The sequence below is a fragment of the Salvia hispanica genome, chromosome 3 (genome assembly GCF_023119035.1).
Source record: "Salvia hispanica cultivar TCC Black 2014 chromosome 3, UniMelb_Shisp_WGS_1.0, whole genome shotgun sequence".
NCBI classification, from domain to species: Eukaryota; Viridiplantae; Streptophyta; class Magnoliopsida; order Lamiales; family Lamiaceae; genus Salvia; species Salvia hispanica.
The window spans coordinates 45,853,080-45,879,347 of record NC_062967.1 but is presented as its reverse complement, the minus strand read 5'-3'; the positions used below and the strand labels follow the sequence as shown (position 1 = coordinate 45,879,347).

The following is a 26,268-nucleotide window of genomic DNA, read 5'->3' as shown; positions in this document are numbered from 1 at the left end:
GTGCGGAAGATAGAGTTACAAAACAAGGAAATTTGCTTAAGACATACTACTATATATCAAAAAATGAAAAGTAAACATACGTTCAGATTGTTTTGGCGATGGAACGCTTAATAAAAATGTTCAAATTATAAAATAATCGACTATTTTTAAAAGTTGTAGGACTAACTATAAATTAACTAAATTTGAGAGTCACTGTAAATAAATAAATAAAAAGTTACCACAAATTTAATTTTGACATATTTCCTAGCTAACTTTTAAAAATTGGCCAAAATTACCCTTAAAGTAAATGCGGTCAATTTGAATTTATTACCGCATGGAGCGAAATTTATCTAGTACTGCGATATTTTCCTCATTTATCCTAGGTCTACTCATGTCAAAGTAGAAAAATATATATTGAAAAATTAAGTTAGTGGGCAATATTTGATTTCCACTATCCAAATTTAACGCATTGCACGCACCATCATAGAATTTTACTACTACTACATCTCATAGTCATAGTAGTATATTCTAAAATTACCGTGACGCCTAAAATGAAATCACCAACAATATGAAAAACCCTATATATGAAACACCGAAAAGACATATATAGACAAGACACCAATATTCGAAAGTAAGTAAATTATAAAAATGGAAGATAGAATATTGATTCACATAATAGAGCATGCATTGACATTATCATCACTGAAAAAAGTGGCGTATTTGAGCTCATTGGGTGAAGGATAAGCTTGATCCACATCTCTCACAAAACCAGAAGGAGCTTTCTTATCGTAAGCACCCGGTGCGTAGGGATGATATGTGAGATTATATTCAACATAGGGCCACGCCTCTGCTCTCTTCCCACATCTCTTTATTCTTTTAATTACCTTTTTCTCCTCCACATACCCCGTTACCGCTACATGGCTCTCACTCCTGTTTACCTCCACAGATCTTGCACCTGCACCATTTTTTTTTTTTTTATTACAAAAATATATGAGGATTTATCATCTTGACAGTGACTTCCTGCCTACCCTTATACACAAGAGATCATACTACTATATTTTAAACTTATCGACACCTTAAGGGTCTATTTGGTCCATTTCATCGTTGATGTGTGTAACATATTAAAGCTGATTAATGTCTGGTTTATGGCTTTCCTAGCTTCAGATTAGTCCAATCCCTTTCATGAGAGGAACACTTGATCAAAATAGTTTTTATGAATATGACTAACCTTTCATGGAGGAAACAGCGTGTCTGACTCTTCGTTCACATCCATCGCAGTCCATTTTCACCCTCAAATCAACTGTCTGCGTATCAATCATAGACCATCAATATATATATATATATGCATGCATGAATCATGATAATGTAAAAGTAATTTGGCTAAAATAAATAGAGGTAATTAATCTCAAAATTGAAGGAGATTTTTATAAACAAAGTTGGTAGGAAGAAGTACCTGCATTGGTTTTCTTTTGCTCTTTCTTGTGGTTGAAACAGTAAATAAATCTGAAATATGGTCTATGATTCCCATGATTACCTTCGTCTCTCTGAGTGCTAGCTAGGAATTGGAGGATTTGAGATCGGTTTGAAATCTTGAAATTGATATGAACTATGTTAGCCTATTTATATGAGGGGGAGAGCAAGCTGTAATTAGCTATAAGGTAGAAGAGTGGAAGTGGTGATTATTAATTAATTAAATAATTAGTATAAGCTATACGAGTAAAGAAAGTGACTTGTGTCGCTATATGATACACATTATACTCAAACGCATCAAGCTCTGTACAAGTGGGCATTTGGGGCTTAATTACTTGTGCCCCAATTTATGACTTTCCTAATCATCACTTCTCTTCACCACTCTTAATAGTAATAGTGATAGTAATTATTATTAATTTTATGTATAATTCATTGGATTAATAATTTAATAGGAGTATAATGTTAAGCTGGTGATGCAACTGCAACGCGTATTTATATTTGAATTTGTTGTTATTAGGCAAAACAACTTTGTGTATGCTGGCATTCCAATTCCAGCAAGCTGCAAATGTGAAAGTTTTGACACTGAAATACTACTCACGGCTACGCTGTTTACCATGCTCGCTAATCAATTCTGCATCTCACTCGTTTTTCGTTTTTTAATTTAATGGACTAACTGGAAACTATTTATATAAAATAAAAATTATTATAATATATTTACTCATAATTAATACTTACTCCAAATATTTCTCAAAATAGAGCTGTATAAAAATTATATACTGCTCACTTATGGATCTTTCATCTATATATATAAATCCAATATATAATCACTTCTTAATAGTGGTTGTTTATATACACATATACATGTGTGTCTCCGTGTGAAACGGGACCATATGAAAATATGTCTACGTAATATTGGTTGCAGTGAGGGTGGAGACGAATTTAAAAAGTACTACTAGTATAATACTAGTAATTCTTTTGATCCATATAATATAATTTTAAATATAATGTCAGAAGACCTTAACTTGACTTAAGCAAATATAGAATAGAAAGAGTTTACGTGAAGACAAAATAAAGCAATTAAGTGATTAAAAAATAGAAAAATTAATAAATAAAATAGAACATAGAATAAAATAAAAGGGATTAACTAAATGTGTTAGTTTTTCTAAATAAAAAGAAAATGAGTACTTAACTATAATGGGAAAGTCACAAGATAAATACGTACAACTCATCAAGGTAATTACATCCCATGTACAAAATATTTAATTAACATTTCTAATTTGTATAAAAAAAATTTATTTAAATAAATTATACTCCGTAGTACAATTTTTTTATTGATATCTTAATCAAAATAATACATTCCGTCCAAATTTCTTACTTCTCATCTGGTCTTTTTTATATTTACTTAAATGACCAAATGGTATATGACAAAGTAGAATGGCTCCAAATTTCAGGATTTAATTGGCAGTTAATTTCGTTCATTTCATTGTCCGAGTTAAAATATTGGCTGATGTAAATCTAACGTCTTCCTTTCGTCGTTACTCATCAAGATTATTAACACCATCAATTTGTGATGTTATTATATTATTTTAAATGCCAAATAATCTATCACAACAAAGTAAATATTCAACATTAGTTGGTCAATATTTTAGTTTGGGCTATAAAATGAAGAATGGAGATATATAAGTGAATGGTACATTTGTCGTTATTATAATTTGAGTTAAAAAGTCGATAAGAATTCGAAGTTGAAGCTATTTTTAAAGAATAGCACAATTATAAATTATCGACACTCTCCTTAATTAATTTTTGGAATAAGTGTCTGGTGATAGAATTACAACAAATCATAGATAATTTACAATTTTTTATAAATTTGTTAAAAAAATAGTAAGATGTTATGATTAAATATAATAACCACCTTTGTGGAACGACAATTTTTAATCATAATCACGACAGGTTAGAGGATTATCCTAAAAGCTACGATTGATAAATAGTATGATCGTGGGGGGATGGATCCCCTGCTGTTTCAAAAACACAGCATAATATGCTGTGCACAAAACGCAGATTTATAGGAATGAAACGCATCCCACTTTCTTCTCCTTTTCTTTAATGTTTTCATTCTTACTAATTTTACAATTTTAAATGCTAAAGAACATTATAAAATTGAATAATAAATATATTAATTATGTAATCATTTCTAAAATAAAATGATTAACTCAAATATTCAAAATTGAATGATAAATATAATCCCTAATTTAATGTTGAGGAAATCATCAATTATAATATAATAGTTCAATATATAAAAAGAAATAAGGATCATTATTCAGTTAATCATTTCATTTTAAAAATGATATAATAATAATAATAATAATAATAATAATAATAATAATAATAATAATAAATACTGATATATTATAAATGGATTTTACAATGTGTTTTAGCATTCAAAATTATACTAGTAATACGTACTCAACAGTAATTAAATAAGAATGAAAACATTGAAGAAAAGGAGAAGAAAGTTGGATGCGTTTCATTCCTATACATCTGCGTTTTATGCACAGCATAATATGCTGTGTTTTTAGAACAGCAGGGGATCCATCCCGATGATCGTGGTGCATTATCTTAGAGCAAGTATTAAAAAAAATTGCATCCTTATATATAATTCTACAATTGGAATGTTCATATGAAAATTTGTTAAACGTTATCATATCACACAACTAATGGATACCGTGTATATATAGCTATAGTATGGATAAAGATCAAGATGAAATTACTCATGATTTACTGCATTATATCTCAATCAATTAAAAATTCAAAGAAATTCAAGGGTGACATTAACATCATAAATCCAACCACGCACATGCATAAAAATATCGATTATCACTCTTTGCGATAACTACGATCGATCTATATATACATATCCCGGCCATTTATGTTTAATACTATTACTATGGTCCTCTTCTTTATTGCCACAAAAATTATTGGTCCAAATTTCAGCACTTGCTTTGTTGCTATCTTCATACTTTGATTAACAATCAATATCTTCATGTGGTATGCAATTTTTCGAGGAAGCATTAATCCAATGATTAAAATCCCTAGTCAATGTTTATCCAGGTTAATTTTGGTGAGGTACGTAAATTCAATTATCTTAATAATTATTGAATTGATGTGACTGCATGGACTATATGGATAAATGTCTGAACACTATTGTTACACATCAATTTAATTAATTATGTATGCCTCAGAAAAAACTAAATCATTTCAATATTGAAAATATGGATCGGAACTGAAGTGGCGAATTTCGCTTAATTTTCAGACGTTTTGTCACGATACACAGCTGTGCCTCTCATCACTTTCCACAATATGGAAATCGCATTTACGACATTACACAAATTAATTCAAGCCCCAATGATTACATGTCGTCGTCTTCTCCAAATGTTTGATATCAATAGGAACAAATTTTAGTTCTTAATATGTTTAAAAAAGACCTAGAAATTTAAAATTAATATAATAAGTGTATCAAATTTCAAATCATATGGATTTTGGAAATACGATAACCATTCCTAATGTTATCAACTCGAGTCAATCATTCATTCAATAAAACATCATCGTTACAAAATCAACAAGATTTATCCTAAAATAGAATATAAAAAGGCTTATTTAGTCTATAAGCTTTATAGCTAATATGGGACATTAAAATCGATCGGTTGTCATGTGTTAATAAACACCCTATAGGGATACATGGATAGGAGATCGATTTATTGGAAATACCTAATACAAAACGAATGCTAATATTGTGTTTTCAATATTAATTGTTTTTGTTGAAAAGTATGGTTCAAGTAGGTGATAGTAATATAAACATTTAAAATCCAAAGTGTACACGTGGTAACGTCATGTCACTTCCCATAAATGTGAGGTTATATTATAATAGGGAGTAGTATATACAGGAAAAATGTTTTCGAGTAACTCATTTATACTTTCTCCCGTCCCTTAAAAATGATTTTCTCTTTAATGAATTGATCTAATTTTCCACTTGCAATAGTCTAATTATTTTTATTTTCTATCTTTTTTATTTCATTAATTATGCGTTAAAACTGTCATTTTAAATGTTGTCTATTTTTCAGGGACAGACAATGAAGGGAGTATTACTGTGATGGAGGTGAAACTGAGATCATCTTATAACACTCTCTCTTATGCAATACTATTATTTTTCTTATTTTATTCTCTTTATTTTAATTATTAAATATTTTTTTTTTAAAATGAATGTTTAAAACGAGCATCTCGCTCATACTGATCATCTGATATGAAGGGAGTAGTATTGAATACCAATAGATTTAGGAATTGAACTAGGATTGCTATCCAAACTGAGCAGGGGTATGAATAATCGTGGGTTTGTAGATCTAAAAAGGATTATAGTATTAATTAGTGTTTCACATGTTGAAAGCTCGATCATGCAATCCGAACATTTCGCTCCTCATTTCAATCATATAACATATAACATATGATTGATTTTCATAAATAAGTTGATTGTGATGGAAGTTTAATTATTTAAAGTTGAACAATATTTTCAAACTATTATTAATGTTGAAGTGTACCTCAAGATAATGCTAAACCAACATAGTGTCCATTCTTTAAAATTTCTTAAGCTTCAACATCTTTTACTAAAATCGGCGTCATTCTAATGAGGGCGAGTTTATGTGGTAGAACTAACATATGACAATATGATTGTAAGATTGAGTTCAGTAAATAAAAATAACATTATTTTGCATGCTCTGTAATTAATTAATATTGTAATTTGTGGAGTACGTTTGGTTATAAAAAAATGTTTATGCAACATCGAAACGACTACCACCATTTCTGAATTGGTGACTAGACGGTCATTTAAACTATTGGGCCTTGTTAAAAGCGAAGAGTTGAGCCTATTGACATTGCCCATTAATAATTTACTTGGCGATCATATAGTATTGGGCCTGATTGAAAGCGATAAGTTGGGCGTATTGGAATTCCTGCTACCCAGCCCATTCACTAAAAATATTCCTACTGTATTTGACTAATTGGATTATACTCCTATTTAGAATATCCACGATGAGGACACATTGGTGGACAAACAATTTTTATTTTTTCACGGCCATAAAAAAAAGTTTTCATAGCAATAATGGACACTTTTTTTATTTTAATTGATTGTATATTTTAATTCAATTATAATTAAAATTATCGGACTGAAAATAATTAGAAAATAACTACTAAATTAATAGTACATATAAATATTAAACTAAAATTTCGTTTTATTACATGAAGAGAAAAATTATACAACGAAAATTTTCGACATCACATGGAGGTGGTATTGAGAAAAACTTAGAGAGAGAAATTTGGAATAGAGAATTGGAATGGAGTGAAAATAATGAGGGGAATGGGGTTTTATTTATAGGCAATAAATCGAAAAAATCAAAAAAATGAAAAAAAATATCCAGAAGTGGGCGGACGCCGCAGCTCCCGGCTCTGCTATAGCTAGCAGCGGGCACCGCCGCACCTCTCCACACCACGCCGCAGACAGGCCGACTAGTCGGCCTTGTGTTGTCCGCCGTCGAGGGCGGCGCCTCAAGTGTCCGGCACTATAGGGAGGTGCGGCGCCACCACGGAGTCAGCGGCCGTCGTGTCCTCCCTATTGTGGACACCCTTAGTAACGGATGCAAAGGGTATAAAAGCATTTTATTTCAATACAATATGTCTTCGTTTGGAATCATGAAACTACAAATTGGAGTATTTTTATTGCAAGTACCACATGAAAAATTAGAATTGGAATTGGAATTAGAATTGAATTAAATTTCAGATTATCTCATTTCTATAATTAGAATTTTAAAGTAGAGTAGGTAATTTTAGACATTTATAAAATTGGACACATTCACACTTTATATATATATACCACGAAACTGCATATACATGAATATTGCGTGCGCACTCACAAAATACACCCACTGCATTTAATTTAATTGCATTTGTTTATGAATGTTGCTTGTATATTATTTAGGTAAAATGTTGATACATGTAACTATTAATTTTCGGAGGATGAGAAATTGGATCCGAATCAAAGCTGCAATCATCATGGGATGCGGCGAAAAGAGAGAGTCTACAATACATCAAAATCAACCAACAAAAGGGGATCTCCTCATCTTCTCAATTTTGTGAGCAAACATAATGACAACATCTTGTTTCCCCTCTTTAACAAGAAACTGTTTCAGCTGCTTAAACATGCGCTCTGGAGGCCGCATGCCCATTTCCAGCATCTCATGAAAATATCTGCAAGCATAATCTATCTTCCTTTCACTGCACAAACTATCAATCAATGTTGAAAACATGTGCATCCCCGGGAGCACGCCCCTCGCCTTCATCTGTCCCCACACTTGCATTGCCATATCCGTGCGCCTATCGTTGCAGAACATCCTCACCATTATCTCATACGTGCTCACACTCGGCTCACACCCCACCTCCCCTTTCATCTTCTGAAACACACTGTACGCCTCTCCCCTTCTCTGGAGTTTTATAAGATGATGAAGGATTATATCATATGTTCGCGTGTTAGGCCCGACTCCACATCTACGCATCTCTTCCACTACCCTATAAGCATCAGGCATCCTACATGACTTGCAATAAGCACCCACCAAAGCATTGTAAGTAGGAGCCTCGACATCATAGCTGCTGCCTTTGCATAGCTCGTAGAAATAGACAGCCTCGTTTAGCCTCTTTACGGACCCCAAACTGTTTATCAAGGTACAATATATATGAGGCGTTGCCTTGATACTCTTCCCTTCCATCTCATTGTATAATCTAACAGCATCATCATACTTTCCTCCTTTGCAGTAAGCATTGATCAGAATCCCGTAAGTCACAACATCAGGCTCAAATCCGTCCTCCTTCATCTCACGAAAAACCTCATCAAGCCGTAGAAAGTTGCGTTCTTGACCCCACCCCTCCAAAATGATTGTGTATGATTTGATGTCGGGCACAAACCTCGTGTTTTTCCATTGGTCGAACACCATTTGGGCCCTCTCCACTTGCCTAGATTTGCTTAATGTGTCGAGCAATCTATTGTAATCCTGCAGCACAGGCTTCAGTCCATACTTGCTCTGCATCTTCTCAAACGCCTCTACCGCCTCTCTTGCCCTCTTCGCCCTCGCCAGCCTGCGCGAAATGAGGGCAAATGTGTCTGCACACAGCAGGCCTTTCGATTTCATCTCATCCACCAATAACCACAGCATCTTGAACTGCTTAATTTTCCCCAGTGACTCGATTAGACAGTTGTAGCATTCCGAACTGTGCTGAAAACCTCTTCTCTTCTCTGCCCAACGGAAAAACGACAGCGCCATGATTCCACCATTGTTTAATTTCTTTAACACTTCAAGAACCACATTTGGAGACAGACAATCAGTGGAAGTAGCGGAGTTCATAGCAGCTTCTACATCACGAGAATTCCCAATGGCGGATACTAGCTTGCATATCACTTCTGCTTGTTGGGAGGTTTCAACATCTGCCTGGAGCTTCTCTTGGGCATTTTCACAAACAGTTACCGCCCTCTCTGAAACATTGACGAATTGCACCTTTGCATCCCTCTCTGGAACGCTGACAAAATTGCATCTTTGTAATGATGCAAAGATTGGGGGTTTTGGCGGGAAATGTACATGGAGTGAATGATTTGAGGGAAATAGGATAATATTTCGGCGATATAGAGGTGATGTGTAGCTCTTTGGGGATTTTAGGGATTTCGCTGTATTTCTTTTTGTGAGGTACATTGAAAATTGAAGTGACTGAGAGATGAAATTAGTTAAATCAAATTTACGATTTGCAGAGTTTAAACAGGAATCTCGATTTTGCTCTCTCAAACCCTAATTTATGGGATAATTTTCTTTCAAGCTTGAAACTTTTAACGGTTAGAATCTACTACTACCATTCCATAAATTTAGAAAAAGAATCTATAACTATTAATTTTGCTTTTTTGTTTGTATCGGTAGCATTAGAGCCCACACATATAAAATCAAAACTCAAATCATGCAACAATTGAGCCCACACACACTTTAAATCAAACTCAAATAATGTACTACAATTGGTGATGGTGACACTTGTCTCCATTTTCATTGGAAGAAGGAGAATCAGACAATATTAAGATGGCTGCAAAACACACAATCAGTGATACTAGTGAAGCCTAAGACATTGGCCACAAAAATCTCAAACTGTAGCAATCACATAGTCTATAAACATGTGGAAATAAGTTTATCCATTTCTATCAAGGTGATCGAGTTTTTACAACAAATTTCTGAGGATACAAATTAAAATGTCAAAACGAAACAAGAAGCAATTCAAGTAATAAACCGTTGCTGCATTTCAAGAAAAAGGACGCACGTGTAGAGGGGACTGATTTCGTGGTATTACTTAGAAGACTAATCAATTGAGAGTCTGTACAAAGAATTCTCTTCTGCCAAACCAATGGCTTCCAACTTTCAAACCCATCACCAAAGAATGCATTTCCCAACCTCAAACATCTTCATACCTCCTTCCCCGCAAACTCTCGTTTCGCGCACGTGTCCGAGCTTTCGTTCCAACTGTCGAGAAGTTTGTCGATGGACTGGCCAAACTTGTCGGCTTGCGGGCCCGGCTTCACCACGTTCACATCTCCCCACTGTGAGCACGGATCCGTCCACCAGCTCTTCCGCCCCCTGCACCATGCACCGGGTGTGGCGCGGTTTGATTCCCGTTTCAGGATGTTCCTGTCGATCATGTCCAGCACTGCCCCGTCTTTCTCAAACTGCCTAGCGAAAGCAGCCCCGCTTTCGACCATGTCCTCATAATCCGAGGTGCTGAGGACGTGAGGCTCCATCTTGGGTGGGTCGTCCCAAACGAAATATCTCAAGTCCGCATTCACAGTTGTGTTTCTGAACTCTGGTGAATTACAGATAACGGTATGGAAATAGACTTCTTGGGACAGAACAACGTTGGTGAAGTACATTAGAAGAGTTCGTGGAAGATTTTCCCAGCCAAAGATACAAAATTCAAGGAAGGGTCGACTTAAGACAACCCATGGGGAACCTAGAAACACAATAAGGAGTTGTTTGGACTTAGCAACTAATTTAGATCATCAGAATACCCATAATGTACCATAACAGCGAAGTAGATTTACCTGTGAAAACTGTGAAAGCATCAGGCATTGGCCGTTTTTCAGTAGCATGGAAGATTTGTGTTCTCCTGGCTAAGTAAATACCTGGATCGACTACAATGGGCTGAATTCGTTGACCCCTGCAATGTCATGTCAAGAGAAATATAAGTGAAGGCACTAGAGATTTGCCGTCAAAATTGGTGATAAAAAGGGGTACGGATTTGCCTACTCTTTCCATCCCAGGTCACTAGTGTGGTCTATGAAGTTCAGGTCCCTCCTAATTGACGAGAACACATGAGACAAGTCTGAAATTCAAAGAAGCAAAGAAAATAAATCAATTTAGAAGTAAGACAGTATTTCATGAAATTAAACTAGCAGATATTTCATTTTTAGGGAAACTGTTGTATTTTTCCAAGCTTAAAAATTCATATAGAATTGAGAAATGTTTCATCATCTCTGCTCCCTTTGCTCAATAATCGTGCAATCATGTGTGTTTCTGCGTATGCTGAAAGTCTTCTCTTTCATATCTTACACAGGAGTTTTCCAAGAAATTGATTTGTCATGGAGTACTTAAGTAGCTTAAGAGGATTCAGCTTCTTATTTTAGGTAGACATGCAACGATGCAAAAATATATGCAACCTTCCCGACTAGCTAACGGGTTCACAGACAGTTTATACAGACAACAAAGCCATAACTTCAATAATCCCCTGTAGATTATTCCTTTTCCAGTGATTAGCAGATTTCATCAAGTGCAGCCCAAGTAAATGTCAAATCTAACATTAGTCCTAGATGGACAGTTTTCTTGGCCCAGACCAATACTCCCTCCGTCCATGAAAAGGAAGCACTTTGCCATGTTGGGTGAACACTAAAGTATGCATCTTTCTTTTTTGGCCACGACCTCAGTATACTTTATATGTCAACCTTACAAACACCTCTGATTTTCCAAAAAAAACACTTTTCCCATATAGTGGGATATATAGGTATACCCTTTATCAACTAAAAAACATCCACTGCCATCTACCAACTATTTTCTAGAATCTGTACTGACCAAATTGTAGTACATACTTTTTGGGATGGAGGGAGTACTAGAAATGTTACTTTCATAACAACTTATGTATATAAAAGAATCAAATCATCACGTGTCTAAGCATAAGGCAAGATAATGGCAGAAAATCATATCTTCAACTAAAACTATATAGTGAAGATGAGAAGCCCTTTGGAATTTGGATAAAGCTAGATGAACAAATGAGCTTTTCACTAAATTTGAAAAAGGTTACCATGGCTGCTCCATGCCAAAAGAACAATGTGTGAGAAATGGGAGTGAGACGAGATAAATCTCAAGTAACTAATATGGTGATTTTGCAACTTTGTGAAAAGTGATTCAACTTTCACACAAAAACTAACAGCATCTGGAGCTCGATTTCTATATTCATTACATATTAGCCATCCAGCAATAACTGCAATTTCAGGACCTATCTAACACTTGGAGACAATACCAAATTTAGAAATTAACCAATATAGAAAGTTTCAGTGGTAGATCCAAGTTCACTCAATTCAGTAAAAAATGGCTTAGCACAAAAATCTGCCATAAAATAGGAAATATCAACAAAAAGAAATCAAAACCCAATCAGATACAGCAATCATCATAAATCAACACTAACCAAGCAAGGATATATACTCGCAACAGCTAAAAAGGCACAAATCATAACCCCTATTATCTGGCACAGACAATTCAATTTCACCTACAGCTAAACTAAAAAGAGAGAAATCAGAAACAACCAAATCGAAGACATACCATCTTGCGTAATAAGGGGATAATCCGAGGCGCTGAGAGTGATAAACCAATCCCAACCTTCATCCATCTTCATCAAAACCGCAACCGCTCTCAAAATAGCCGCGAGAATGGTGGACCCCATGTAGGTGTTCGGATCGGCCTTTCCGATCACATCCACATTCCCGAACGCCCGAACCACAGGCGTGGACTTCACCATTGCCCCGAGCCTAACCCTCTCTTCATCGCTCCCATCCGCCGAAATATGCAGCAAATACCTATTCCTGGGGTGGTACACCGCCAGCAGCAGGCGGTACAATCGCTCCCCGTCGCCGCTCTTGCCAGAAATGTAGTACGCGAACGACGGCGGGAGGCCCGGCCCGTGATCGACCGTCGAAGGAAACGGCTTGTTCGAAGGGAAAGCATAGTTATACGAAGAACTGAAGCCCGAAATAAACGATAAGAATATTAAAAACGTGATGAATGCCCCAGAAAACAGGGTGCAGAGCCATTTCTTCTCAGCTCCCATGTAGATTTGAATGCAATCAGAGAGATGAAAGCGAATGAATTTGTCAAAACAGGCCGAATTCCAAATCAGAATAAACTACAAAGAATGCTAAAATGAATACAAGATTCAGAATTGCAAAGGGGATTCTATGATTTTTCATTAAAGTGTCAGAAACAGTTGAGCCGGATCAAAATTGGGTTAATGTTTCGGTTCCTGATCCTGAGTTATGGAGTATTTTGGGGGAATTTTGATTGAATTAGGGTTTTGATGGAAGAGATGTAGATTTAGAGCTGTGAGGAGAAGAATACAGTGAATGAGAACTGAATGAAAGACTTATTTTTCTGAGAAAATTTGATGATATAATTTTGTTGGAATAAATATTTTTTTTGGGATGGGTAGATGAGTAGATCAATTGATAAAACCGGGTCAGTGGTTGAAACCCGGATAATTTATGATCCTACCCGCATATGATCACGGATTTATGTCATAAATTCAACGTAGGCTGGAGCGGTTGGGGCTTATTTCTGACGCCCTTAATGTTGGAGTGTGATACGCGCGTCTGCTTCATAGTGTTTTGTCGGTGCTGCGTCGCTGACGTTGACTGTGGTTGACTTAATTAAATTTTAAGTAGAGTTGTGCCTTGATTAATTTATACTGATAAAATTATGCACTCTTTATTAAGTGTAAATTTTAATATATAATTAATAAATAAAAAGATATAAAAAAAAGTAAATAAAGTATTACTATTAGTAAATAATAGGTCCTAACTCAATGGGATATAAAAAGTTTTTAAATCAGAAAGAGCATATTCTTGTGAGACATATTAAAAAGAAAAAATAAAGAGGGCATACTCTTGGAAACGGGGGAAGTATAAAATCTACTGCTACTACTTATTTCCTATTTTTAAAAATAGAATGAGTAAATTATTAAAAAATTTAAAAAATTCGATACAGATTTTTCAGATATTCAGTTTGGATTGGATTCATTTAAAGAAAAATGAATGTTTGGATTGATATTTAACAATCCAAAGTAATCCAAAACTGGGAATATATTTATAATTTTATATGGAGTATTCGATGAAGAAAGAAGATTCGCAATTTCAGATAAGTGGTGATTCCACCATTAATGTTGTTTACAATTTTTTTTTAAAACTTATGAATTATTAGTTGTTGTTATCTTTATTTATATTTTCATTTATGAAAATATTTTTTTTGTTGATCAAAATTTATGAAAGTTGTGTATTTAATATGTAATCTTTCTTATAAAATTCGATTAGAGACCTATATATTTTTTTAATGTGTACATAATTATATTAATTTATAATTCTTTTTAGTTATTTATAATTTATTTTTATTATTTGAATATCGTAAGACCCGTGCATAACACAAGTGCATGGTAATACTAATCGATCCAATAAATGAGACAATTATTGTGATGTGTATCTTTGAAAAGAGATCCCGTAATATTTTGCCACATGATTTTTTAGAGAATCGTTAATATATCTGGACTATTGAATATAAACACGTAAATAATATAAAATACATAGGATTTAAGTGGTTTTATATATATTGGGATTGGTTACTAGCTCATTCTCTAAAACATGTATGTCTCCAATCTCATGACATATTTGAAGTTTTAATAAGTCAAAAGTAGCATTTAAATACATACACAGATCTATTGAAGAATGTATGTTTGGCAACTCACAATTTATTACGGGTGTGACTATTTCTGATAAAAAAAAATCGATCATTTATCCTAGAAATGGAATAATTAATTTGCCTGAGACATCAGCTTAAATATTTCACGAATAACTCCAAAATATTTTCTTTGGTTAGCGAAATGTTAGTAATAAATAGGCAATCTAAATAATGAAAACGCAACTATTAGAATTATTACGCATTTAAGTGTTAGGATATACTCCCAGTTTAATGGCACGTGGCGATAGTAATCAAATTTTAGGTACAAGTTGTTGACGATGCCTATTATGACCACGAGACTTTTGTCCTCTAATAGTAATATGTAGTCTATTAAACTAATCTTTTATACCCAATATTCAAATATATTGATGCATTTGAATAACAGTAATGCATTTATACTGATTGGATATGCAGATTGCAGAATGTGTATTTATTGATTTATTTACAACTACTACTAGTATTTAAGGTGTAAGTTTGAATATTTATAAATATAGTCTATATAGTTATACATTTGTAACAGTTGCACTAATTGTCTAATAATATAATAATTAGCATCTTCTGATGATGAATGGCCAACAAATTGTAAAAATTGAGATACAGTAATTTCAATATTCAGCCCTTTTGATACGTGCATATCTATATGTAGATCCTCATATTTTTATTAATTAGTTAATTAATGATTTGTCATATCTTTTCCATAAATATTTAGTATTTTTATTAATTAGTTAATTAATGATTTGTCATATCTTTTTCATAAATGTTTAGGATATTTTCTTGTTCCTTAAATTAGCGCATTTAGCATTATAAATAGGTGTCATTGTTATTCATTTCATTCAATAAATCAATGAATATATGAATTTACGTTTCTTTCTCTTTTAGTTTAGTACTTTGTTTAAAGCTCGAGTTGTCGACGGGATTCCGCCTCCCGGGACTTTTCTTTTATCTCTTTTATCATCTCCGCATTGTGATAAGGGAAATACCCTTATCAAATTGGTGCTTTCATTGAAAGCACCAATTTGATAAGGGTATTTCCCTTATCGTCTCAATGACGCACCAATTTGATAATGGTATTTCCCTTATCACGATGCCGGAGACGATAAAAGAGATAAAAAAGAAGTTCCGGGAGGCAGAATCCCGTCGACAACTCGAGCTTTAAACAAAGTACTAAACTAAAAGAGAAAGAAACGTAAATTCATATATTCATTGATTCGTTGAATGAAAGGAATAACAATGACACATATTTATAATGCTAAATACCCTAACTTAAGGAATAAGAAAAATATTCTAAACATATATGGAAAAGATATGACAAATCATTAATTAACTAATTAATAAAGATACGGGGATCTACATATAGATATGCACGTATCAATTTATCACGATGCCAGAGACGATAAAAGAGATAAAAGAGAAGTCCCGGGAGGCAGAATCCCGTCGACAACTCAAGCTTTAAACAAAATACTAAACTAAAAGATACTAAACTAAAAGAGAAAAAGACGTAAATTCATATATTCATTGATTCGTTGAATGAAAGGAATAACAATAACACCTATTTATAATGCTAAATACCCTAACTTAAGGAATAAGAAAATATCCTAAACATATATGGAAAAGATATGACAAATCATTAATTAACTAATTAATAAAAATACGGGGATCTACGTATAATATGCACGTATCACCTTTCCGCACCAATAAAGGTCAATCAAAGACTATTAAATGTGAATTATTAACAGTCAATCAAACGTAAATCTTGTCTCTACAATTCCGCAATATTCTTGAAATTATTATAGATTATGTCGTTACAATATAAATTGCATTTTGATGTTTCATTTTTAATAATTAATTGAAATTAAATTGCCGTTCTTAGTAACTACCCAAATAAAGAGTACTACATATAATTCTCAATACGTTTTCTTAATCATTTATAAATTGTAACAGCCATCCTAATCATGCTATAATTTCATCCATTTATAAGTATGTATATTTGGTTACAGGACATCTTAGGGTGCCACCACCCTTTAAAATAACATCGTACCACCATTCCTAGTCAATCATTTGTACACGTGGACGAATAATAAGCTGCTACGTGGCCAAAAAAAAAAAAATCTGAAAAGGACGGCCAACAAGTTGTTGCTCTTTATACATCAATTTTTCTTGTCCAGCAATATCCGACACACTATACAACAATCTATAGATTGTTGTGTAGTGTTTGTAACATTGTTGTGTAGCGTTTATAATATTGTTGTATAAGTGGTGTCACGGTGTCACTTTAAGAGGGGTTGTCATTTTAACACAAACATTTGGTTACATACTTATATAGTTTATAATTCACTCTCATTGTCTTCCTCCCGTTGCATCACAACTAAAGAAAATATTTTTTTCCGGTGTGATTATTATGTCCTTAATATTGTGATCTTACTAGGGGAAGAAAATTGAAGTCATAGAAATCACCTTTCTCAATGATCTAAAGCCTAGCAATATTTCATCAGTCTTCCAAGTTTGTGTGCGTGTATTTAGAACAACTGAACATAAAGACAAATCAAATGTAACTTCTTTGGATTGTGTTTTTCATGATCGTATGGTGTGAGTGTACGGTTTCTTATTTAATTACATTTTTATAGTTATTTATATAAAATCATTCATTATTTTTTTTTTCTGCAAGGCAATATAGGATTCAAGGTCGTTTCCTCGCATTTTACAAAAATAAGCGTGAACAAATTAGGGAAAGATCAATTGTTTCTATTTGTCAAATATGAATGGGAAGCTATATACTATATTTTTATATGTGGATTTTTTTATTTCTTTTATAGTTTATTATTTTATCTTTTTATGGCGATATCGTTATCCTCCTAATTATGTTTTAGTTGTATATTAAATATTTTTATAATTGGATTTTGCATTGATAATATTTCAATATTTAAGTGTAGGTTATGAAGAATGGTATTTTTTTCTGTTGTAGAGACCTATTTATGTGTACTTGTAATTAACAAATATTTTCTTATTCATTTAAGTTTAAACTTATTTAAATTTATATTAATAATTATTATATACTGTCTTATGTAATGCTGTTGTTTCTTATTTTATTTAGTTTATCCACACGATCAAATTAAATTAATAGAACAAAAAAAAAATTTATGTTGCATATAGTGCTGGTGTTAACACTAATTATTTGTAAATCTATACTTAAAGGAGTGTTTTCTAAAATCTATACTTAAAAGAGTTTTGATATCCATTTGGTCCCTGAAAAATAGCATATGAACTTTTAGTTAGTAATATTTTAGAAAGAATACAATAGGTCATGCAACGCACGGGGTTGACACTAGTCTTTATAAAAGAGAAGTTTTAAAGATATTTTTAAATAAAAATTAATTAATTTTTTTTTATTATGTGTTAATTGGTCATATTTAACAGCCGGCAGTTTCATACAATACATTTGATTGTATTAAAAGAAAATAATTCTCATTATTTTGTGCATCAAAGTTTTATATAAAACTTACTCTGTATTTGTTAATTTTCATACAATACATTTGATTAAATTAAAAAATTTATTTCTCATTATTAATTGCATTAGTCCCACTCAAGCAATCTTTACAGAAGACTGAAACGACATGAAGATAAAAAAGGATGTCCAATTTTCTTTTCTCAAAGATACACATTTAAATTCGTAGTACTAATATAGTGTTTATAAAAGAAATGGAAAGCCTTGACTCTCTGGACTCATACTATATTATACGTAAGGAGTAATAATTAGGGGATCCAAACTTTTCATATACATCAATCATGCTTTGGCTCTATATAGATAAATGAAGAGTTTCCAAGATCTAGAGTTAAGTAGATAAAGAAAATAGTTTTAATGACAAACTCTAAATACTGCATTGATTTCCTCTTCCATGTTAGAGATAGTGGGAGCAATTGAACAAGTTATTGACTTGGGGGACTAAACTAAAATATATGAGGAAAGGTTGGTTAAAAATGGTTGGAGTGTGAAATGGCTCGGAAGAGGCCGTGAGCTGGAACCGTGAGCTAAGGAGTATATATAGGATGCATCTTAGCAATTCCCTCATGTTATGACAAATAGGGTAATATTGTAATCGCCAAACAAAAGAACGTAAAGAGACATAGATTTACGTGGTTCACCAACGTTGTTGGTTACCTCCACGGGCAGGAAACGAAGAACAAATTGTATTCAGAGTGTTTTCAGATTATGGCTACAGATTGGATCTGTCAGATCACAGAATTATGTGCCCTACTCCCATATAAATAGGCACACATAAAATCCTATCCTAATTCGGAAACATAATCCTATTCCAATTAGGAAACACAATCCTATACAGATTCAAGGCATACTAACAAATCTCCACCTTGACTTGAATTCTCCCTTGCAGACGCATCATTACAATGCCAGATGAACAGACTTCTCCTTCCCTGCCTCAGATTTGCCATAAACCGAATTCACCTTGCAAACGCATCATTACAATGCCAGACGAAGAAACTTCTCCCAAATGTGTCGACCTTCACGTTCAGAGCAAACATCTTCGATTTACTAGAAAACCCTAGCAGCGGAATTCAAAACCCTAGTCCGAAAACCAGGCTCTGATAATTTGTTAGGATCGTCGACTGCAACAAACGTTTGATATTGTCCGCTTTGGGTCAAGCCCACACGGATTTGTTTTTGGGTCACTCCCAAAAGGCCTCAAACTAATTGGGGTTGGACAGGAATTATATACACCTTCCAACTTCCCTCAGACTCCCGATGTGGGATGGAGTTTGTACATAACAAATCTCCCCCTCAAACCAAATCACATCGGGACAGACGCAGTCGACACAAACATGGGTCGCGGCCCGACCCATGGCCACCTAACCCGGCTCTGATACCAGTTTGTTATGAAAAATAGGCTAATACTGTAATCGACAAACAAAAGAACGTAAAGAGACACAGATTTACGTGGTTCACCAACGTTGTTGGTTACCTCCACGGGCAGGAAACGGAGAACAAATTGTATTCAGAGTGTTTTCAGATTATGGCTACAGATTGGATCTGTCAGATCACAGAATTATGTGCCCTACTCCCATATAAATAGGCACACATAAAATCCTATCCTAATTCGGAAACATAATCCTATTCCAATTAGGAAACACAATCCTATACAGATTTAAGGCAAACTAACACCTCAAGTTAGTTAGTCAGTTGCTACATCGCACTTTCTATGTGAGATTATCATCTTCTTCAAGATTCAACTGAGAATGAGTTTGTTCTAGAGAGATTTTGATAGTTTGAGTGTGCATCGATTAGCTCCTTCTTTGTAATCTCAATTCTTGAAGGGATAGTGAATAAAAGGATTCATCTTCTCCATGGACGTAGGCTTTATAGCCGAACCACGTAGCTCGTTGTGTGTTATGATTTTAGTCCTTTCATTCAAAGTTCAATTTGGAATTCAATCGGCATTTGCAATTACAAATTGGCGCCGTCTGTGGGAATTTTTTTGATTGCGATGTCGACCGCGGAGGTTGAGACGGAGAAGTTCACCGAAAAGAATGACTTTAAGCTTTGGAAGCTGAAGATGAAAGCGGTTATGATGCAGCAAGGGCTTTGGGAGATCATGAGAGGCTGCAATGATGCCAAGGCCGAGAATGTAGATGAGAAGACAGCAGTGAAGAATCAAGAGCTTCAAGATAAGGCCTACAACACTTTGATCTTGAGCTTGAGTCAAGTGTTGAGAGAAGTCTCCAAGGAGGAGACAACAACAAATATTTGGGCAAAACTTGAGTCATTGTATATGACTAAGTCACTGGCAAACTGCCTCCACTTGAAACATAAACTTCTCACTTTCATGATCTCTTAGAGTAGAAGCGTTCTTGGGCAGTTGGAGGATTTTGGGAAATGCATGGATGATCTGGATATGATAGATGAGAAGATCAAGGATGAAGATAAGGCACTGATGTTGTTGAATTCGCTTCCCAGTTGTTATGAGCAATTCAAATGTAATTCTCTTGGGAAGGGATTCAAAGATAACGTATGAAGAAGTATATTTAGGCTTGAAGCTCAAAGAAGCCCAGAAATCTAGCTCCAAACCTATTGATGTTGCAGCAGAAAGTCTGAAATGTCAAGCATGAGGCTAAGAAATCTAGGAAGAAGAAATCCCAGAAGAAATCTTGGAAGGATAAGGGAGCTGATGAGAAAGAGACTAGATCATGCCATCATTGCAAGAAGCTCAGTCATCTTAAGAAAGACTGTTATGCACTTAAGAGGAAATTGGCAGAGGAATAGAAAGTTCCAGATACAGCAGATGTTACTAAGCACATTGAGGTGGCACGGGTTATGAATGTCACATATAAAAGGATGTCAAATTCATGGGTGATGGACTATGGTTGTAGTTTTCACATGATTTCAAAGATAAAATGGAAGGTGAAGTTCATCATGGAGGATAGAACTTTCAGAATTCTCACAGACACTGGCGGATCTAGGGGGGCAGGAGGGGGCGGTCACCCCCTCCGCACGACTAATTCCCTCTTATCTGAACGTAAAATTACCATGTCCGCCCCCTCCGTTTACCCCAGCGTCGCCCCGAAAATCGAAAAAATTATCATTTTCTCCCTATACCAACCTACTAATATATATTTCGCCCCCTCCATTTATGAATCCTGGATCCGCCACTGCTCACAGAAGTGAGGTCTATTCCAGAACTTAAAAGGAACCTGATATCTTTAGGGCTTCTAGAGAACAAGGGTTTTGAATTTGCTTCAAGGGGTGGAATCATGCAGGTGGGGAAGAATGGAAGCATCATGAGGGAAGCTCAGAGATACATTAATCTGTACTATTTGCAGGCCAAAGCCATATGCAATGAAGTGAATCTCACATAGAAGCTGGATCACAAAATCTGGCACAAGAGACTATGCCATGTAGGTATTTCTAGAATGAAGGAATTAATCAAGAGTCAGCTCATAGGATTGTGAGAAAGAAATCTCTAATTGTGAGCAGTGCATATTGGGAAAGAGCAAGAAAATCAGTTATCAGAAGGGCAAGCACACCTCAGAATCTCCCCTGGACTATGCACACAGTGATATATGGGGGTCTGCTCAAACTCAAAGCATTGGTGGAGGTAGGTAATTTCTTACCATTGTAGATGATTTTTCTGGAAAGATATGGTCATATATGATGAGAGAAAAATTTGATGCTTTCATAAAGTTTAAAGAGTGGTGCCAGGAAGTAGAGACTGAGAAAAGAAGTTCACTTAGATGCTTAAGGACTGATAAGAGGCTGGAGTTTTTATCTTCTCAATTTGATGAATTTTGTAACCTGGGTGGGGGGGTTAAAAGGCATATAACCGTGCCAAATGATCCCCAACAAAATGGTATGGCAGAAAATGCCAACAGAACTCTCCTTGAAGGGTAAGATGTATGCTTCTGTAGTCAGGATTGCCAAAGAGTTTTTGGGGGGAAGCTGTAGCTGCTATATTGATAAATAAGTGTCCATCATCAGCCATTGGTTTCAGTACACCAGACTATAAGTGGTATGACTCAGTTGGTGACTACATTAAACTTAGGATTTTTGTCTCAAGAGCCTATGCTCACAGCAGACAAGGAAAATTAGAGGCAAGGGCCATCAGATGTGTTATACTGGGATATCAAAAGGGAGTGAAAGACTACAGATAATGGTGCGATGAACCAAGATAAGGGAAAGTAGTGATCAACAGAGATTTGATATTCAAAGAGAATAAGATGTCATTTCTGGGCAGAAAGTCTGATAATGCTCATGTTGAGGTAGAGTTGCCTAGTGCTGCTGAGAATGAGTCATCTGGTGATGAAAGTCAGAGACAGGAAGTTAGTGGAGGGAATAATGAAGAGTCTCCTAGGATCCCAACTCCAAGAGAGGGCATACCAAGAGGACAAATCAAGCTCCATGCCAAGTTTGCAGATTATGACATGGTGTAATATGCATTGGCGGTTGCAGAGAGCATTGACTATTATGAACCATCTAGCTTCAAAGATGCAATGAGAACTCCAGAGAAGGATAGATGGATGAGAATAATGCAAGAAGAGATAGATTCCTTGTACAAGAATAGACGATTCTTTGTCTGTTCATATTAATGCTGACTACCAATGTTATCACCCATTTAGGTTTAAATGTGTGAAGCCGTTAATTGCGCGCGCGTATGTGTACCTTATATGTATCAGTTGTATAACACTAATTAACCTCTCGCGTGTCTGATTTGAATAGAGAATCTCTGTGTGACATCCTTAACCCGAAACATGCATCATTTTGCATATCCACATATTTTTATTCATCATTTTCATATTTATATTGTTATTTGTATAATAAATATTATATGTAAGATATGTATATAGGTTTGTGTTAAAATGACAACCCCTTTTAAAGTGACACCGTGACACCACTTATACAACAATATTATAAACGCTACACAACAATATTAGAAACACTACACAACAATCTATAGATTGTTATATAGTGTGTCGGATATTGCTGGACAAGAAAGATTGTTGTATAAAGAGCAACAAATTGCTAGCCGTCTTTTTCAGATTTTTTTTGCCACGTGGTAGCTTATTATTCGTCCACGTGTACAAATGATTGGCTAGGAATGATGGTATGGTGTTATTTTAAGGGGTGGTGACACCCTAACATGCCCCATGTATATATTTATAAATAAAAGGCTATTTATAAATGTTATATAAATATTAAAAAGGTATAAAGGTGTGCAAGGGAGTATATACGTTGTAGATTATATAAATAAGTATTATTTAATAGTTGTGACAAATCGTTTGCCTGCCTATATTATATAAATATATTTAGTTGATGCTCTTGGGATTATGTTAAAATATAAGTGGAGTATACCTATATGTGCATAAAATAATTTTACGTAAAGCATGTATACGTATAATATATTCCTTGTAAAGTGTTAGAAATACATAAGCGTTTGGACTTCTTTATATTATTATATGTTACTGATTAAATGAATATTTATTTTATATATTAAGTTGCAGTACAACATTTTATGGAATAACACGTTTATTGTTTTTCATTTTTACGTGTCTTTCTTTTAAAAAGTGGATAAGGTGAGTTAGCAAGTTTAAGCCGACATATATAAAATTTGAGAAATAATAGTTTGCTGGGGAAGGAAAAAGAAAAATAAAACAAAAGAAATTAGAGTGAGAGATGTAGATTGAAAAGTAATATTTTATGTAGTTATGCACTAAAATGATATAGAACTGCAGCTCTCGAATTCAAGGTTAGACGTTTAAGCATGTAGTTTTAAAATATGTATATACTTTTGTTGTTGATTAAATGCATTGTTTGATTAAAGGATCGAGAAACTAACTAGGAGACAGATTCAGAACTTGGTTAGATTTTCTGTCGTAATTAGGTGTGTATAAATCACACTTTTAATTTTACATGCGTTAAATGTTTGATTGTTATGGGTTAAGTTGAAGTGAATAATTGGATTATATGATGTGATGTGAGACTAATATGATACGTGTTTAATGGTGATGATGAGAATATATATGCTTGTTGTAATAGATATGTTTGCGTATGGTATTGAAATTAACTGAATCATTTGATTAAAGAAGATCTGTGATAGTCATGTCCTAAATCTGAAATCACAGTGGACATATTGGGATCTTCGGGTCAATCATAGTGGCTCATTCGGGTCAAATCATATTGGGACCTTCGGGTCAATTATAGTGGGACCTTCGGGTAAAATCATATTGAGACCTACGGGTCAATCATAGTGGGACCTTCGGGTCAAATCACATTGGGACCTACGGGTCAAATCATAGTGGGACCTTCGGGTCAAATCATATTGGCATATTGAAAATCCCGGGCAGATACCGGGCTTGAACTGTCACAGAATAACAAACTGAATAGAGTGGCATATGCATATCTATATTGAATTATTTTTAATTTTGTTGACTATTTTTATATATATTGGTTAAAGAAATACTTGATTTTTGGGATGTGGAATTAAAGGTAAGGTTTATATACACTGAGTTGTGGCTCATATAAAGTATTATTTTTTCAGGAATAAAATATCAGTGAAGTTTTTGGTTGACGTGAGTCGTAGGAATTGCACGTGTTATCAAGTTTGGCGGCTGACACGTTTTGGCAACCTTCTCCTCCTCATCATTTTTTCATGTAGATAAATGTATAGTATATAGAGTTGTGAGAGGGTCCCGCTTTTGTTCAGAATATTTTGCAATATGTATCTGATAAATGATAGTGGGTTATTTATTTTAAATTTTGAATTTATTCATTATAAGTAGTTACGTCAGATAGGGTTGGGTGTGACACCCTGCTTTTTCTCTCCTCCTCTGCTCGTTTTCAGTTACTCTTCCCTTGCAAAATCGCCCAAAATCGACGACAATCTAATCTTATTTTAAGTGTTATCACGTAATATTTCACCCATAAATTCGATTATTATTGGTATTTTGTCCATAATTTTGTTGAATATTGATTTATGGTACTCCCTCCGTCCTAAGATAATTGAACATAAACTTTTCGGTACGGGATTTAAGGAAATGAAGTTTTGTTAGTAAAGTGGAAAGTGAATAAAGTAAGAGAGTTAATAAAGTAGAGAGAAAAAGTAAGAGATAGAATACCAAAAAAGGAAATGGCTCACTTATCTTGGGACGTCCCAAAAAGTAAAGTGAGTCGCTTATCTTGGAACGGAGGGAGTAGGTAATTTGTTGGTTTATAGAATTAGGTTGATGTAATGTTGAATTCCTTAGGCGGACTTTGCTTATTTCATTTTTCATGTCTTTCTCAATTTTCTAATTATATAAATTTGGGCTTTTAATCGAAATTATCTTCAACTGTTGTAAAACACATTGTTGAATATTGAATTTTTGTTGACACTTTTTTAAAGATTATTTGCTAGTTATAGTTGAATTTGCTATTGAACTTTGTTAATCTTTGGTAAAATGAGCTTACTAATATATGTTACCTATGCATTGCTTATTTCATTTTTCATATCTTTCTCAATTTTCTAATTAGAAAAATTTGGGCTTTTAATCGAAATTATATTCAACTATTGTCAAACACATTGGATGGATAAAGCATAGAAATCTTATCTCTTTCAAATTTAAATATACTTTATGGTTTATAATTGATATATGTTTTTTGTTAAATGTTGATTTTATTAGGATGTCACAATATGGCCCGAAGATCCATTTGTTTTGCTGCTGCAGAATGGTCACATATCTCTTCGAGCGTTTGTAGGCGAGGAAATAAATGAGTTCAACATACGTTGCTATGATCGATCTTTTTGGAAAATAGATAATTATCACCATCTCGTGATTGATTGGGTCCAAAGATTTGGTTTTAGGAGAGTTTATCAGTGTCGGAAGCATTTGCTTCTTGATCATGCTCTGATAGCAGCAATGATTGAACGTTGGAGGCTCGAAACACATACCTTCCATCTACCTGTAGGAGAAGCTACAATTACATTAGAAGACGTACAAGTGTTATGGGGTCTACCTGCACATAGATTACCTTTCCCAGGAAATAGTTATAGTGAACAAGGGTGGCAGGATCTATGTTATGAACTGTTGGGATTCTCTCCACGTCAAAGTGAGATGAAAGAAAACAGTTTATTTGTATCGGCCCTAGTAACTAGGATGGCGGCGGAACCTTTACAGGATAGTCTACACTGTGAAGCCTACATTCAACGGGTACATATGATTGTGT

At 34.3% G+C, this 26,268-nt stretch overlaps 3 protein-coding genes across 3 annotated transcripts; all 3 read right to left on the bottom strand.

Annotated features, from left to right (window-relative positions):
- Positions 1-548: 548 nt before the first annotated feature.
- LOC125216730 (heavy metal-associated isoprenylated plant protein 20-like) lies at positions 549-1,566 on the bottom strand. Its single transcript, XM_048118495.1, has 3 exons — positions 1,433-1,566; positions 1,208-1,283; positions 549-934 (listed from the first exon to the last, which is right to left on the bottom strand). Exons 1-3 carry the CDS (start codon positions 1,505-1,507, stop codon positions 648-650), a joined length of 438 nt encoding a protein of 145 aa, XP_047974452.1. The 5' UTR covers positions 1,508-1,566; the 3' UTR covers positions 549-647.
- A 5,853-nt stretch (positions 1,567-7,419) lies between these two features.
- LOC125212767 (pentatricopeptide repeat-containing protein At1g71060, mitochondrial-like) lies at positions 7,420-9,401 on the bottom strand. The gene has a single exon (XM_048113015.1). It carries the CDS (start codon positions 9,228-9,230, stop codon positions 7,587-7,589), a length of 1,644 nt encoding a protein of 547 aa, XP_047968972.1. The 5' UTR covers positions 9,231-9,401; the 3' UTR covers positions 7,420-7,586.
- Positions 9,402-9,695: 294 nt separating this feature from the next.
- Positions 9,696-13,235, bottom strand: LOC125215381 (beta-glucuronosyltransferase GlcAT14A-like). The gene is made up of 4 exons (XM_048116783.1): positions 12,384-13,235; positions 10,818-10,893; positions 10,613-10,728; positions 9,696-10,521 (listed from the first exon to the last, which is right to left on the bottom strand). Exons 1-4 carry the CDS (start codon positions 12,886-12,888, stop codon positions 9,980-9,982), a joined length of 1,239 nt encoding a protein of 412 aa, XP_047972740.1. The 5' UTR covers positions 12,889-13,235; the 3' UTR covers positions 9,696-9,979.
- Positions 13,236-26,268: the final 13,033 nt, after the last annotated feature.

Bases quoted from the DNA above. Each gene is read 5' to 3' on its own strand.
- LOC125216730 (XM_048118495.1), bottom strand. From the start codon at position 1,507: ATGGGAATCATAGACCATATTTCAGATTTATTTACTGTTTCAACCACA. The intron at 1,284-1,432 runs GTACTTCTTCCT...ATTGATACGCAG, and splicing joins GCAAAAGAAAACCAATGCAG to ACAGTTGATTTGAGGGTGAA. The intron at 935-1,207 runs GTTAGTCATATT...AAAATGGTGCAG, and splicing joins CGCTGTTTCCTCCATGAAAG to GTGCAAGATCTGTGGAGGTA.
- LOC125212767 (XM_048113015.1), bottom strand. From the start codon at position 9,230: ATGTACCTCACAAAAAGAAATACAGCGAAATCCCTAAAATCCCCAAAG.
- LOC125215381 (XM_048116783.1), bottom strand. From the start codon at position 12,888: ATGGGAGCTGAGAAGAAATGGCTCTGCACCCTGTTTTCTGGGGCATTC. The intron at 10,729-10,817 runs GTAGGCAAATCC...ATGACATTGCAG, and splicing joins AGTGACCTGGGATGGAAAGA to GGGTCAACGAATTCAGCCCA. The intron at 10,522-10,612 runs GTAAATCTACTT...TTGTGTTTCTAG, and splicing joins TGCTTTCACAGTTTTCACAG to GTTCCCCATGGGTTGTCTTA.